Raw genomic sequence first — 17328 nt, 5'->3', positions numbered from 1 at the left:
TAATTCGAGATAATCTACCAGTCAAAAGTTTGGACATGATCTTAAAAACCTTCTGCTTTAATGCTTGAAATAGGTTTCGAGACAAATATAAATGCGTAGTGTCTGTGTTTGAGGAACTGAAGAAAAACCAATGTTGTAATCCATTTCCTCTTTATTGGAGAGCAACAATATTACAAAAAAACAACAACAACAACATTTGGGTTCTCAAAGTGCTTAAAAGAAACTTTTCTGCCTGTCATACAAATATTTCAACACTAGAGGTAAGATTCACTTGATATATTAACATGCAACCGAATGTACTGTATGTCATATCTGGGGTAATATTACAGCAACACAAATCACACTGAGATCAAAAGAACAATACAGAACACCAGATGATTTTTCATTATATTCACTGCATAATTCATAATTCTCATCACATAGTAACATATTTACTACTTTAGAGTCAATGGTGATTTTAATTACTTGTACTTGTATTACTGTAATAATGTGAATAATACTGTATGGCTAAAAAAAATAAATTCATTAAAAACAACATAAATTATTAAACTTAACATTAACTTTTGACCATTTAAACATATATATTTGTAATGCATATGACCACAATGAAAACTGGAGGAGGGGCATCTTTGTGATGTTTTAAGTTTATTTTTTTCTTACACAAAATATGATTCATTATTTATATTATTACAAAAATATTACCATCTATATCTTTTTTTCTTTTGAATTTGGGGTGAGCCCTTCACGGCCCAGACATTTGATGTCATCATTTTCAGAGATTTGCAGAATTACGGTGTGAGTCGGTAGCTGTGTTTCTGGATGACTGATGAAACTGAGGGCTAGTTTATGGGTCCTCAATGTCCATGAAATCTTTTTGGGGCGGAGCGGATCCCCGGTACCAGGCGCAGCTGCTGTCGTTCCTCTTCACACAGGTGTAGAGCTGAGCCTGAGTGCCCTGAACCGTCCCCTCCACAATCCAGTCCGTCCACAGGCATTCTGTCGGCTCGCTAATGGAGCAGGGGATGCTGGAGCACTGGACCACCTGCAGACAGACAAGAGGAAGAGCTGTGAGACAGACAGACAGACAGACAGACAGACAGACAAGAGGAAGAGCTGTGAGACAGACAGACAGACAGACAGACAGACAAGAGGAAGAGCTGTCAGACAGACAGACAGACAGACAAGAGGAAGAGCTGTCAAACAGACAGACAGACAGACAGACAGACAAGAGGAAGAGCTGTCAGACAGACAGACAGACAGACAAGAGGAAGAGCTGTCAGACAGACAGACAGACAGACAGACAAGAGGAAGAGCTGTCAGACAGACAGACAGACAGACAGACAGACAAGAGGAAGAGCTGTCAGACAGACAGACAGACAGACAAGAGGAAGAGCTGTCAGACAGACAGACAGACAGACAGACAAGAGGAAGAGCTGTCAGACAGACAGACAGACAGACAGACAAGAGGAAGAGCTGTCAGACAGACAGACAGACAGACAAGAGGAAGAGCTGTCAGACAGATAGACAGACAGACAGACAGACAAGAGGAAGAGCTGTCAGACAGACAGACAGACAGACAGACAAGAGGAAGAGCTGTCAGACAGATAGACAGACAGACAGACAGACAGACAAGAGGAAGAGCTGTCAGACAGACAGACAGACAGACAGACAGACAAGAGGAAGAGCTGTCAGACCGACAGACAGACAGACAAGAGGAAGAGCTGTCAGACAGATAAGACAGACAGACAAGAGGAAGAGCTGTCAGACAGACAGACAGACAGACAGACAGACAGACAGACAAGAGGAAGAGCTGTCAGACAGACAGACAGACAGACAGACAAGAGGAAGAGCTGTCAGACAGATAAGACAGACAGACAGACAGACAAGAGGAAGAGCTGTCAGACAGATAGACAGACAGACAGACAAGAGGAAGAGCTGTGAGACAGACAGACAGACAGACAGACAAGAGGAAGAGCTGTCAGACAGACAGACAGACAGACAGACAGATAGATAGATAGATAGACAGACAGACAGACAAGAGGAAGAGCTGTGAGACAGACAGACAGACAGACAGACAAGAGGAAGAGCTGTGAGACAGACAGACAGACAGACAGACAAGAGGAAGAGCTGTGAGACAGACAGACAGACAGACGACAGACAGACAGACAAGAGGAAGAGCTGTGAGACAGACAGACAGACAGACAGACAGATAGATAGACAGAGAGACAGACAGACACATATAGATAGATAGACAGACAGACAGATAGATATAGATAGATAGACAGAGAGACAGACAGACAGACAGACAGATAGATAGATAGATAGATAGATAGATAGATAGATAGATAGATAGATAGATAGATAGACTATACCTTGCAATCACAGCCCATCTGATAGCGTTCACCCAAGCACTTTTTCTGTGTCAGACTCAGAGACTCCCAAGACTCAATGTAGTCGCAGAGATTCACACGCAGTGTGTCATTCGAGTCCATTTTCCCTGTGAAGAGCAGAGAGAGAGGATGCTGGAGTAAAGGTGTCGCTACACTCCTGCAGTTTACAGGAGCCAGAGCAGTGGCTGTTTCACAGTTTGTTAATTCCCTCTTACCTGTAATCAGGTATTCCTGTTTGCCATTGCTCTCAAGGCTGACCCCGCACAGAGCAGAGGAGGGGCCCGTGAACACGGTCTCGATCTCTCCCTCGGGGCCCTTAAACATCTAGTGAAAGAAGAAGATTCTTGAGTATCTTGAAAACAATGAGGTGAATTTATGATATGAATATATAACATGTATATGAATGTTTGTATTTATTCACACGAGAATTTTGAAGTCATTAGCAATAAGGAACAATGAAGCAACTCCGGCTCATTGCAAAAACAGGCCTGTGGCGAAACATCAGGTTGCTTGTTGCACATTTCACAACACTTTCAAAGTGAAATGTCCAGTGAGTGCAAAGACGCTTGTGAGTGTCCAGTGAGTGAAAAAAGAGTTTTATATTAAAACATGTCGTGTTTATCCAAAATAGATATAAATATTCATTTTTCCTAAAGCAATCGTGCAGTTTTAGCAGTGCTGTACCAGGCGAGGCTACGAGCAAGTTTACTTGGTCAGAAAAGTAATGCATATGGTGCTGTTTATGTGATGCTAACATCAATAATGTATTAGTTTACAAAATAATGCACTATGGTAAAAGTGTTTTGAGGTCATAACATCAGTACTGTGCAACGAACCACTTAAAATGTGTCTTTAATCTGCACATGTCATCATAATTTGTGTGAAAAGGAATAAAAAGTTGTTGGTGTTTTACTGTTTCTAGTGTGTTTTCAACTGCAGGTCCAAGTACAAATGTTGGTAGATTTTTCCAATAAGGCTTATGTTGCAACTTGGCATATCACGGTGTGAGTAATAGTATCACAGTAATGGTGTATATCTTATAATTACGGTTTTGTCTTTGGATTCGTGTAAGAATATTCTCCACTAACCTTAATCTGTTTGACGTCATATCGGATCATTTTGATTGGATAACCATAGGCATCATTCCCGGTAACCACCTCCTTCCGTCCAACTACTTTGGCTCTGATGACTGAAAAAACAAACACATTCATTCAACCTGAAATGTTTCTGGCACGTTTTACCCCCCTCCCTCCCCTGTAGATGTGTGTTATCCTCCAAGCGTGGAGAGAGGTGATTTATCTGGTGTCTGTGCCACAGGTGCTGAGAGCGGGGCGTGTGTATGGACACACATGAGTGTTTGATTAGCGGAGGGCCGTGTGAGGAATGTGCTCTCAGGAAGCCAGTCAGCAGTCTGACTCTAGCGGGACGTCTGCCCTCCCGCTCGCTCGCCCGCTCGCTTTAATCTCCTCCCTCACACCGCCTGCTCCCCATTGAGCTGCTGACATACAAATACCAAACGCTCAGCCCAAACTCATCTCTCTGTAAAAGGCAAATTCAGTGGGTAGGATCTCATGCTTTGAACACAATAGAGATTGAAAGACTAAATTCTTCCTCTAGCCCTCTGGTGCTCGTCGCGTGTCGGTCAAAAATTATAGAAATTATTATTATTTTATTTTATAGGGGATTTTATGGTCCTAAATGATATTTACGCTGTATTTATAATGTATTTATTCTAGGGCCGTGCAACGATTAATCGCGATTAATCACATCCAAAATAAAAGTCTGTGTTTACATAATATATGTGTGTGTACTGTGTATAATTATTTTGTATATATAAATACATACATATGCATGTATATATATATATATACACAGTACACACACATATATTATGTAAACACAGACTTTTATTTTGGATGCGATTAATCGCGATTAATCGTTGCACAGCCCTAAAACCTGAACATTTTATTTCCAACTTAAACTCGTCGTAAATATTGAATGCTTAAGAGCAAAGTCTAAAGTTTGATCCCTGTTCAAATACGACACTTGGCAGATTATTCCTGAGGTGAAACAAGTTTTAAAAGTAAACTTAAAAAAAGTTACAGAATTTTACGTTTAGTGTTATGAAAAATGTGCAAAAATACTATTTTAAATTTTACACTCTAAAACTTTGAGAAAAATCAAAGCCATACATCTAAACAAGTTGTGTTCAAGATTTGTGCTCTACCAATCAGAATCAAGCATTTCAGAAAACTGTGTAAAAAACTATAATAATATTTCCTGTTTTTACTGTATTTTTGATCAAATAAATGCAGCCTTGACTTCTTTTAAAAACATTTACTGACCTCAAACTTTTAAACGGTATTGTATAGGAATAAGAGAGATCAAATATCCCTATAAAACTCTTCCCCTCATCTATCTGAGTCTTTAGAGTGCCCATACATACCGTCCGCATATTCATCCCCAAACACAGAGTGTCTTTTCTATTGGCCACACACTCAGAATGCCAAATACACCCACAGGGTCCCAGTCTCAAGTCAGGCATGCCTGTCTCATCAGTAACACACATACAGGGTTTATGCTGGTTTAATCACAGCCTCCCCTTTCCACACATTCATTCCATACCGAGGCGGAAGTTGGACACACAGTGTGTGTGCTGTGTTCAGGTATGTGAGGGGGAAAGGGAGCCCTACACATTATTCATTTACTGGTTCTGGAGGTCGCACGGGAATACCGTAACACTTTCTAGAGTGCACGTGTCGACCGACTGACGTGTTCGACTGTACGCATACTCTAGCGTACTCGAAAAAAATGAAGTATACTTTGGGCTTACATTTGGGAGTTACCTGACAACAATGTACTAAAAAATGGAAAAGTTTTTCCTTTGTGTTATTCGCTTACAAAACGGTCCCCGTTGACATGGATCCGCGGAATAACGGCTGAATATGCTGCATTATTCATGCCAGGCCAGTAGTTGGCGATAAAAAAAACACTTTGCATCGATAGACTGAACATGCACATGATCTCAGTCTTTTCACAAATTCGCGTTTTCGTAGTTTGCACAGAGACGATAATGGTATTGTTTTCAAAAACTTGTTGAAACCCATTTTAAACGCAAAATGCATACAAAGTTTTCCATTTTTTGTTGAAAATGGTGTTGTGTAAACAGACCATCGATTTATTTAATAATTAATGTCCTCTGCATCATTGATTCTGTTGTTGAACTGAACTGAATCAACACTGAACTAAATTGAGCTGAATGGCAACACTATTGTCGTCTGTAGAGCTGCTTTATAGTCGAATTGAACTCGTTTCATGATGAACTGATGAACTTTCCAAGATTGACACTGTTGTTGAACTGAACTGAATCAACACTGAACTAAATTGAGCTGAATGGCAACACTATTGTCGTCTGTAGAGCTGCTTTATAGTCGAATTGAACTCGTTTCATGATGAACTGATGAACTTTCCAAGATTGACACTGTTATTGAACTGAACTTAATCAACACTGAACTAAATCGAGCTGAATAGTAACATTAGTGTTTTCTGTTCAAAGCTGAAATTGAATTTGTTCCATAATTGTTTAATTTGACCAACATTAATACTGTTGTTTAAACCGCTTTGAAACAATCTGGACTTTATAAAGCGCAATGTGACTTGACTCTCTCAAAACCATCAGGCAAATCTGATGTGGTTGTTTCAATCTGCCGGCATCATGATGCCACATACACGAATGAGACTGTCGATTCCTGTGGCGGGCAGCAGATGTTGTTTTCAACCAATCACTAAATGTACAGGTGGGCGTGCGGTCACTGGGGTCTGACTACAGTGACCCGAGTTTCACCATCCCAAGTCATGTAATGACCATCTAAACTACCGTCAAAGACAAACCACAGTATTATGTTGCAAGCATGTGGCAATACTTTCTCAATTTTTTTGCAGTTGTAATCAGCCTGTTGACAGAGGTTTTACTCACAGGGCTACTATAGACAATGGAAAATGCGTAGGTCATGTAATGGCAGGGTATTCTAGGGACACCAAGGTCAGTGGATCTGAGGCGGGTTACACACAATGACACAATAAAGCTAAAATTAGGCGTAAGAGATTCTCCCCATCACTTCAACATTGTAGAAATGTGTCAACAAATGGGTCATTCCTATAGTTTGGTGGATTTTGGACTGAGCAGGTTTGTTAAAAACGATGTTAAAAAACACAAAATGTGTAAAAAAAAAAAAAAAGTATAACCTAATAATGCAGATACAAATATTGTATAGAAATATAAGGTATTTTCCACCCTGTTACATGACATATTTACAATGCAAAGACTAACAGGGTGGATATTTTAAGCTATAATGATGCCCATTAACATAGCTAGAAAAGAACAACATGCTAGCTAGCAGATGATTAACATCAAGGAAGAATTTTAATCGATTTATAAAAATATATATTTAAAAATCAATAAATAAACGTTTTCATGTCCAGTCTAAATTGACACAACAGGGTGGACATGTTTTATGCTATTCGGTAAGTCTTCTAAAAAAATTAGGGAAAGAGGGAAAGGTTTATGACTAACACTTACTTTGTCCTTAGAGTTGCTTTCCCTCTAAGGAAATGATGTCACTTCTGCCAAGTCATGTGATTTAGGTTAAGATTTTAAAGGGCAAATAGCACCAATGTAACAGGGTGGACTGTTTGGGGGACATAAACTAATTTAATGGTTTTACTTTTTGAATATATATATTAAATATGCATCATATGCAATCAATTGTATTTTATGTAAAAGAGAATAAGTAAATAAATAACCTAATACTCAAAATGGATCATTTAGAAATATGTGACATTTAATTCAAAGTGAAGAGTGGGATGTGTCCCAAACAAGTCAGGATTTAGCAGAACTTGTTATTAAAGGAAGTGATGCATTTATTTTTTGGGCCAAGTAATGTCACACCTCGATGTATTATTATACAGAATTTAACAGGTGTGTGTAAAATTGTTTTATAATGACTTGTGGAAAGTGAATCATCCAATCAGAGTTTAACATCAGAATATTATTTGTATGATTTTGAGTCTTTTGTTTTAATTACATATTATATAATGTGAGAGTCATTCATTTATGAATAATCTCTTCGGGTTTTTTTTTTTTTTTTTTTGCTCATGAAGCCCAAAAAAAAAAAAAAAAAAGAGAGAGAGAAAATAATCAAATGAGAGATGAAATATCATCACAATATTTAATTCACTGGATTATATTGGCACAAAAACAGCAACTATATTGTGATTTATACCGTTACAATGATATATCTGCTACAATACTTAAGATATACCACCCATTTCCGGTCCTTGTTACACCAATAAGTAAAGTGAGTAATATTAATTAACATGTAATTACTATAGGGATAGTGTTTGGGTTTGGCTTACAGTTAGTTGCTTGTAATTATACATAATTCACTGTTACTACAGTAAGTACATGTAAGGTGTAACAAGAAAACTGTTAAATAAAGTTATCATCCGCATTGATAATTGAGAGTATTTTAAGCAAATGAAACAGAGCGGATGAAACTGTCAAGACACAAATAAAGACGGAAAACATGACAGGCCTGTAGTGCATTTGGGAGCATGTTGTTATTCCCACTGATCATATTAATAAAAGCATAGCACATAAGCAATTTTAATATTCTGACTTCTGAGGTATTAGATCAACATTAGTTGCTCTGAACACTAGAAGAATCAAAAGTGTATGATATCGGATGCACTTCTTCTGATACTTTTAGAGAATTTTCTAAATTTCAGATACAAAGCCTTTTCTACACATGTATAAAACATGAAATAATAATAAAGGCAACAAACAACGCTAATAAGATTCCGGAAATAAGTCACTCATTAAAAAAAAAAAAAAAAAGTTTTTCTTTTACATTTGTAAATAATACAGACTGCAGTCTAAATGAAAAGTAGGCCTAATACCCCCTTTTTTAAACTTTATTTGTATTAAACATAGTTGTTTCTGCATAGATTAGCTACGATATTTTAGAGAATAAAATAGCCTATGTTGTCAGATGCTGTCATTCACACACATAGGTCATGCTATTGCTACCCTCCGCACACGACAGAGAGTGTATAGTGTAATCCAGACAAGGCTATGGATGTGAAATAGTTAATGCATGGAATCTTACCGACATCCGCATTGCAATACGCTTGCTGAGGATGTTCAGGCGAGCAGCTGCAGGCTTCAGTCAACTCGGATCCGCTCAGGAATAACAGCAGAAGGCCAACGACAACACTCATCTTCACGACTGACTGCGACTAACGCGGGGATTTCCTCAAACAAGCTGCGTCCAAAGACTTCAGAAAGGGTCAGATGAAAAGCTGACAGGAGTGAGAGGACTAACCTGAGGACAGTCTGAATGCTTATTCGCTCTCTCTCTGTGAATGGCCCTGCTTTATATTCCTCTCTTGAGCTCCGCCCATTTCTTGTCTGACTTCAAATCACTTTTTACTTTTTGCCCTGACTTAGTCATCATGTGCTCATTTAAGTGTTTAAGTCTCTTATTGATATTTTGTCTTCTTTTTTTCCTCTTTTTTTACGTTAGTAGATTACAATATGAGTAATATTTTAAGGACAGTCTATTGCAGAAACAATGTTGGGCAATGCTCTGACGTTTAGCTGGCCCTTGACCTCGCAATGACCACTGACTTCCCTGTTTTAAACCAATTTTTAATAGTACAAGTGTTCACTTTTGAGCAATAACACATTTTAAAAGGTTAATATGTTCAGCATTATAGGTCTTCGAAAGGGGCACGAGAAATAATCTAAAACTAAAAAGGTCTAATAACACCAATGCATTTTATGTGTTGAATAAGGAATTTACAGTCATACCACAATGTATTCAGACACATTCAACATTTCTCACATTATTAGAGTTTATTCGCTATAGTTTAGAAAATAATACTAAAATATGACAATAACTCAAATCAGTTGATATTTCACTGGTTTTGTCCGTCCTTCTGTTAGACTGTCTCACAGATAAATTATGTTGAATATCTGTTAAATTTAACTACACAATTAGATAATACCAGTTTAGCTCAACCAATCACCAAGCAATGCTTCATCGTGTTCAGTCTGTGTGTAAAAAGGTTGCATTAGCAATTAAAGAAAAAACACTTCAGCAAAACATGATCAGGTCAAAGTGTCTGAATCATTTTTGCTCCCAAATTTGTATAAATGTTACTGGTAGTCACTGTATGAAGAGTTTATGGATATAATATGTCACAGTTTACTTTATTTTGCTCTCCTCACTTACATAAATGAACTATAGTGTCCTGCACACACTAGGGAAAAAAAAAAGTCAAAAATGATATCTGGTGTCTGAATCTTTTTTGCTTTGACTGTAAATGTAACTTGCCAGTAGGCTATAGTTTTCATGTGCGTGTCAAGATATCAATCTTACTTTTTAAGTTTGCACACAGAACGGGATTTATCCCTGATAGCACATGTACATCACAGAGATGTCTGCATTTACATCTACAAGATGTATTTTTTAGAGTGTTTGCTCATCTGCAATATGTCTCTAAGATGTTTTGTGTCAGATGTTAAATAGACATTTGGAAAATGTCTTTACGGTGTTTATGACTTAGAATGGATCTAAAACTGCTTTTTCTAAGATGTTTATCAGATTTTTGTACAAAACGGATGTTTTCCAGATGAAGTGCTCTATAGCAGACATCTTGGAGACGCATCTGTGCTGGATATCATCTTGCCCTTGGCTGACACACACATGCCCGTTTGACATTGAGGTAAACTGTGTGTCACACAAGTACATTTGATCATGGCGCAAAGGAGAATTTCGGATTTTGTGTCCATCCATCAGAATTTCCCAGCTTCCCATATTAAGGGTCACCTAGGCAACGTTACAATAGCTATCCGTCTGTCATCATATGGTGTGACGTGGGAAGAAACGTGCCCAGTCTCTTTGTCACTTCTCGTTGATATTTTTTTTCTGCTGAATCGTCTTTTTTTTAAATGCATGTGTCATTTTTAAGACGTGTTTCTGCTATTGCAAAAAGATATTCTCTACGCATCTGTGTTTGAAATGGTAAGTTTGAATTCTTAATGTTCTTAACAAGAAAAGAAGAACCAAAAGTGTATGAAAAGTGTATGTAGAGAATTTTCTGCATTTAAGATACAATGAAAGCCATGTATAAAACATGAAATGTAATAAAGGCACTAAACAAACCTAAAAAAAAATTCCAGCAATAAGTCATTTAAAAAGGATGTATTTAAAATACTATATGATAGACTGTTTCTGCTGATTCATCTTTTTTTAAATGTATGTGTCATTTTTAAGATGTGTTGCTGTTATTGCAACAAGATATTCTCTTTGCCAAATAGTGAGTCTGAATTCTTAATTTTCTCAAGAAGAAAAAGTCCTTCAATTTGTAAAGATTTTATTAGTTTAATCTAATGAGAGAAATAATGCACTAATTTATAAGTGGAACACCAGTGTGTTGTCTATCATGATATAGAGATTGCACATTAAGTAAAGAGAATTAAGCAACTCAGATCAGGTGGAAGTAGATGAAGGAAGTCCATCTTGCATTATTCTCTGTTGAAATCACAAGTGTGATCCAGATTCACTACTCAACCCTCCACCCACTCCTTACTTTCTCTCTCTCTCTTCTGGACTTTCTTTATAGTAGTGATGCAGGCCTTAGCAAACACCACAAATAAATAATGTGGTGCTTCCAGACAAATGAAGAAATCAGACATATCTCTGCGTGCTTCACTACTTCGAGCTATGTCTGGGTAGATGTCGACTGTAGATAGATGGATCCTCTCCTAAAATAAGGGGAATTTTCAAAAGAGTAATTCTGTGTCATTTTTCCTCAAGGCTAATCTCCCATGCCTCAGAATGTGTTCTTGTGGTCCACCCCTTGCTTTATTAGAGTGAGAAGCCATTGTGTCATGGTTTTAAGACTCTTGTACATCATAACAAATGTCTGTAAAGGCTTCCAGTGAGCAGAACTGTATAGTTTTTATGATTTTGGTGGCTGCTCAGTTACACTGTGCAGTAAAACCGTCATTGCTCATTCTCATAAGTGGGTATTTTGACTGGCATACCAGATTTAAAACTTGTTCACACCTGTTATGTATTCTGTAATGGTTTCGTTTTCACCGTGTTTCCTGCGTTTTGTCTGAGTTCCCCCTCGTTAGTTCTACGTTCCTGTCAGGAATCTGGGTGACTTTTTTCCTTGCCATGTTTGTGCTTTCTGCGATTAAAAGAGAAAGTGCATTTCATGACAGTCTCTCAATTCAGTCACCATGAAATCAAACTTTCTTTCGATGATAAATGGTTTATCTGTGCACATGATTATTTTTGTTAAAAACAAATACCTTGTAGTCTTTGATCGAAAGATTAAATGACGTAATTTACAACATTCAAGTATCGTCAAGTTATGTACGTCACAGATTTTACTGATAAATTGAAAAACCTCATAGGAAAATCTTGAGGGAACCACTGGCGAATCAGTCTTCTGTGTTTTGACGTCATCCTTGCACCGCTCTATTCCCCATAAAGTCCCGCCCTACATTTTTTTCTTGTTCCAGAAGTTGTTTCACTCGGATATACGTCACTGTCGGGAAGAAAAGACTATTCTAACCTCTGCAGTCCTTCTATAGTCTGTCTGTCTGTGATGAAAAATGGTGGGGCCTGCACTCAAGTTCAAGTACAAGTTCAGCTCTCAAGCACAAGATGCTGAAAAAAATTAGTGATGAATTTCATTTGATGAATGATAGTGACAGCCAATCAGAATCCATCCTGCTTTAAAGAGCTCAGGCATTTAAAGCAGCAAATTACAAAACTGTAGTGCGGAATAATAAACAGAATATTATAATGTGTTGGTGTGGATGCAAATATCATTATAGTTATCTTTATAGTTATGGTTATCAGTGTGAATAGGCCTTTACACCCATACTCCTTATGACATTCATGACCTCAAAAGTCTTATCTGTAAGACAAAAGGTATTTAATCTAGATTTTCCACCAAAATGAGAATGATCCATGCAAAATTCGCCTCCACTAGGATGTTGTGGTTTGTTTCCAGGACGTTATTATGCAGCAACTAGGGAATTGTTAGGTGGTTACAGTCTGTGGTCTCTCGCTATAGCCCAAAAATGACGATTTTTTTTTGTATCATCCTTACAATTTGAGGTATTATTCATGTCCGTCGAATAAATATGGGATGAGTTACACTCCAAAGTTGATGGGGTTGGGTTTGTTCAGATCCTCAGCCCTAAGTATGAGCACAAGTAATAGAGATATTGCACAATACCACTAATGATGGTCTCAAAGGGTCATACGGGAATCAGTCTCAGCCTCAGACATCACGCCCAGATGTTGGTTAAACATCTGATGCATAAGGTACACAAAATGGGACACACTTCAGGAGTTTTGAAGTCGCGATCTGATTTGTTGACCTCTACAGGATGGCCGGCAGACGTGTGTGTCGCGTTCTTTAACAGTCCGCCTGGAAACAAAGCAATCGTGAAGCCAAACCCCCTCATGGAAGAAGAAAGCTGTTGTGTTTATAGCTGTGACAATGAGTGCTTAGATCAACTTCATTAAATTTTTTATTTATTTGGATGGGACAGTGCATATTAATGAACGTACAATAGAAGTTGACATAAATACGCCGAATTTAGCACAATGCTAATTTACATCCGTAGTCCCAGACATAGATACCCTGGAAATCCAGAGTTCTCGCGAGAGCACAAGTTGAATTTGCTCAGTGAGTTTACTCTGGCATCGAGTAATGATGCTCATTAAATATGCCGATGTATCCGAGCTGCACCAATCACATCGGGTTATCTGATATAGGCGGGCCAGAGGCGACAGCGCTGTGACGTCGAAGTCATTGGTAAACATTGCAAGATGGCTATGGAGGAACACCAGTTGTTTGAAACGGCTTTGGCCACTACAATGAACGAGTTAGACTTGGCTTTTTATCTAAAAGAGGAACAAAAGACGGCGCTTGAATCGTTACTTTGCAAGAAGGACGTCTGATCCACCAGTTAGCTCCGCTGGTAGCTAAGCGATAACTTGTTGTGATTGGTCGTAGTGTTATCCAATTGCATGCAGTGAGATTTTCAAATGCATGCTTGGTGCCGCCCCTCGAGCTGGCTGATTTTCATTAGTCTATGCCAGACCATTAATCTTTCAGATTTAGGTCTGGATTTCCAGGCAAGACAGAAAAAACAACAACAACAAAAAAACATACATAACAACTAATATAGACATATAGAGCTAAAAAACATTAAAAGTACCTATACTATATAAAGTACTAATTATAATAATTATTTAAGGTGCGTAAATGCCTGTGCATAGACATCCCAAAGTGCTTGTTATAAATATATGAATCTACCTATCTGTCTACCTATAGAAATCGACCTTCTTACCTAATGTTCACAGTTTTGATTGTTATTCAGCCATCTTTTAAGCTGTTTCTTAAATGAAACAAAAGTGGGGCTACCTCTAATTTCTGTAGGCATACTGTTCCAATTTGTGCAGCCTTTAATAGAGAGGACGTTTTGTGTAAAATTAGACTTTCTAAATTGTACTTCACAATACCCCTGTGTAATTGACCTAGTACTAGTCTCGCTATTTCTCTTTTTGATAAAAAATCCCCCAGGGGTGGTGGGGCCTTTCCATTCATTGATCTATATATGAGACAGCTACTTTTAAATACTTTAAGATTTTCAAGACTTAGGAGTTGATACTTCTCTAGAATTGAACAAAGGTGAAACGACTGTGGTTTCCTATCAAATACCTTAACTGCTTTTTTTTTGTAGAGTTGATCTATGGGTTTTAGTGCAGTGACACCAGCAAATGACCAAACTGTGAAGCAGTATTCAATGTGAGAATAATCATACAATGGAGATAGGATTTAGCAGCCTCTGTTGTAATGAAAGACCTGATTTGTTTGTAATTTTGTCAATTAAATTTTATAGCATTGGTTACCTTTTTTATGTGCTTTGTGAAAGTGAGGTTCAAATCTAGTATAACCCCAAGGTAGTTCAACTGGGCTACCAACTCCAATTCCTCACCTCCCTAAAACACAGAAGATCTACTTCTTGTTGGTGGTTTTTCAGTGGGCGTCTTACAGTCAAATTTTATAGTATTTGGCCTCACAGGTTCTTTTTTTGTAAACATCATAAAAAAATATATTTTTGGTATTAAGAATGAGACACATTTGATTTAACCAGTTTTGAACTTGGTTAGGGCATTTGTGAGGTTTGTTGCTATTATCTTTGCATCTTTACCATGCTTCATCCGCATTCATCTGTACATTAAAGGGATACTCCACTTTAAATTAAAATTCTGTCATCATATACTCACCCTCATGTTGTTTCAATCCTTTATGAATTTCTTTCTTCTGCTGAACAGGAAGGAAAATATTTAGAAGAATGTCAGTAACCAGACAGTTTCTGGTCTCATTGACTTACATAGTATATTTTTTTCCTACTATGGAAGTCAATGAGACCAGAAAGTGTCTGGTTACTGACATTCTTCTAAATATTTTCCTTCCTGTTCAGCAGAAGAAAGAAATTCATAAAGGATTGAAACAACATGAGGGTGAGTATATGATGACAGAATTTTCATTTTAAAGTGGAGTATCCCTTTAAGCTCCGGACAGACAGCTGGGAGATCATTAATTTACATTGAGAATAATAGAGGCCCTGCGGAACATGATTGCTCAGGGAAGGGGATTTGACACCATCTATATTAACACACTGTGTTCTATTTGATGAGTATGATTGCAACTAAACACTGGATTTTCAAAAGTATGTGAAGTTTGCAGTGCCATTGATGCAGTAAACTTGCACAACGTTCTTGAATGAATAATTTATTATATGCACATCGGCCTGTTATCGTATTGGCACATCGACTTTACATTCTCATGCCCTTAAACATGACGCAGAACAAAACTAACTGTGTTTGGTGGCTTTACATGTCAGTCAGACGTCCTCAGCCAAAGAAAGCTGTGATGGAGTCCAGACCTTCTGCCGTCAGTCTGAAGTTCTGGCTACGCAAGATTATACTGGAATAAACACCATAAACCTACGTAAACCACTGTGTTGAGGGCTATGCAGACTCCTTAAGACGCCCATACACAAAGGTTTTAGGGTTAAATGCCTATAGACTGTGGCATGTGGGGGCGTAAAGCATAATAGTTTCAAGCTGACCACTTATCCTTCCACTGTAGCTGCCCACATCTGGTTTGCTTCCTGTGGAGACTACAAAAGACCTCACTGGTGACATTGAAGTCATAAATAGTGTAGATACACTGAAATATATGCAAGGGAGAGTATTTGTTATGACTCACAGGAAAGGAAATTAGTGAAAGGGCTGTCCAGAAATTAGGAGAGTAGTGAGTAATATGTGGAATATGAGCCGGTTTACTGTACGTGTCACGATCAACATCCCTTACATCACTGTTCTCCGCAGTCCCTCGGCTCTCTGTAATCGACATCAGAAATGTCCACAATTTCTTTAGTTCTTTCTGTCTTAAACAAGTGAAATGGACTTTATATTATATTCATTTTTTATTTTTTATTTTCGTTTATTTTTTCCTATCCGCTGCCTTTCATGTCACAGTTCAGGATAGTTTCTAGTAGGGGTGTAATGGTACACAGAAGTGCAATGGCTTTTGTTTTCAAACATATTGGTTTGAATAACATGTTGCGCGTAGCCTACGCTGTCATTTTCTTTGCGCGTGAGAGTTCATTAACATGTAGTGACAATGGCGGATGCATAAAGTTCAATATTATGCTTTTTCAAGAAATCACGGAAAGATGAGCGTGAAGGAGAATATGTGCCATCTACATCTGAGCCTACTTCACCTTTCCACGAGGAGACGGCGAGTGAACCTGATTATAACAGCGGAAACAACTTAAAATACTCAATATGTCATTTATTGTCACACAGTTACAAGTAAGATATCATTCAAAACTGTAAAGGGTCTATTTGTATTTATGTACGCTCTACACTCACAATAAAACAAAACTATGGAAGCTTGTTTCCGCCACATAATAAAACATTTTAAAAGATAATTGTGACTTTTTATCTCACAATTGCGAGTTTACATCTCGCAATTCTGACTTTATTTCTCAGAATTGCGAGATATAAAGTCAGAATTGCGTGTTATAAAGTCAGAATTGCGTGTTATAAAGTCGCAATTGCGTGTTATAAAGTCAGAATTGCGTGTTATAAAGTCAGAATTGCGAGATATAAAGTCGCAATTGCGTCTTATAAAGTCAGAATTCTGACTTTTTTTCTCGCAATTGCGACTATATCACGCAATTCTGACTTTATAACACATAATTGCGAGTTTATATCTCGCAATTCTGACTTTATAACACATAATTGCGAGTTTATATCTCGCAATTTCAGACATCTTTTGTGAGATAAAAAAGTCGCAATTATCTTTTAAAATGTTTTATTCTGTGGCGGAAACAAGCTTCCATACAAAACATTGTGCATGAGTAGAATAAAGAAAAGAAACAGGATGCCATCTGAACTCTTGTTTTGGGTTGGTGCTCGTCTCTTTTTCTTCTGCTCGTTTTCCTGTTGTGGCGGTTAGCAATGAAACCTTGAGCGCTCCCTTCTGGATTGGAGTGTGGATCGCCTGTTCAAGTACAAGTCCACCTGAATGCGTCTGAGTCCAATTCCAAGTCCAAGTATCCCAACTCTTTTGCTGGTTACTACATATTTTGCACACTTCTGTTATTTTACAGTTTTGACTCTAAAATGTGTGAAAAAGTATTAATAAGTAGGTGTCTTTTTGACTGATGATATTAAGGAATTACGCAAGGATGACACATTTGAAAAAAATGCACTGCTCACAGTCTGACATAAGATTACGTTTCCCAATGAATAAACAGTGAAAA

At 37.8% G+C, this 17328-nt stretch overlaps 1 protein-coding gene across 1 annotated transcript; it reads right to left on the bottom strand.

The window, feature by feature from the left end:
* Window positions 1-133: 133 nt before the first annotated feature.
* timp2b (TIMP metallopeptidase inhibitor 2b) lies at window positions 134-8815 on the bottom strand. The gene is made up of 5 exons (XM_082187398.1): window positions 8558-8815; window positions 3479-3579; window positions 2606-2714; window positions 2373-2497; window positions 134-1042 (listed from the first exon to the last, which is right to left on the bottom strand). Exons 1-5 carry the CDS (start codon window positions 8667-8669, stop codon window positions 845-847), a joined length of 645 nt encoding a protein of 214 aa, XP_082043524.1. The 5' UTR covers window positions 8670-8815; the 3' UTR covers window positions 134-844.
* Between the last annotated feature and the right edge of the window lie 8513 nt (window positions 8816-17328).

Source organism: Leuciscus leuciscus (assembly GCF_965113295.1).
Source record: "Leuciscus leuciscus genome assembly, chromosome: 1".
In the NCBI taxonomy this organism is placed as follows: Eukaryota; Metazoa; Chordata; class Actinopteri; order Cypriniformes; family Leuciscidae; genus Leuciscus; species Leuciscus leuciscus.
This window is presented reverse-complemented; position numbering and strand designations above follow the sequence as displayed.

Excerpts from the sequence above, each read along its gene's own strand:
- timp2b (XM_082187398.1), bottom strand. The coding sequence starts at position 8,669 with ATGAGTGTTGTCGTTGGCCTTCTGCTGTTATTCCTGAGCGGATCCGAG. Across the intron at positions 3,580-8,557 it reads GTATTGCAATGCGGATGTCG|TCATCAGAGCCAAAGTAGTT; the intron begins GTAAGATTCCAT and ends TTGTTTTTTCAG. Across the intron at positions 2,715-3,478 it reads ATGACGTCAAACAGATTAAG|ATGTTTAAGGGCCCCGAGGG; the intron begins GTTAGTGGAGAA and ends TTCTTTCACTAG.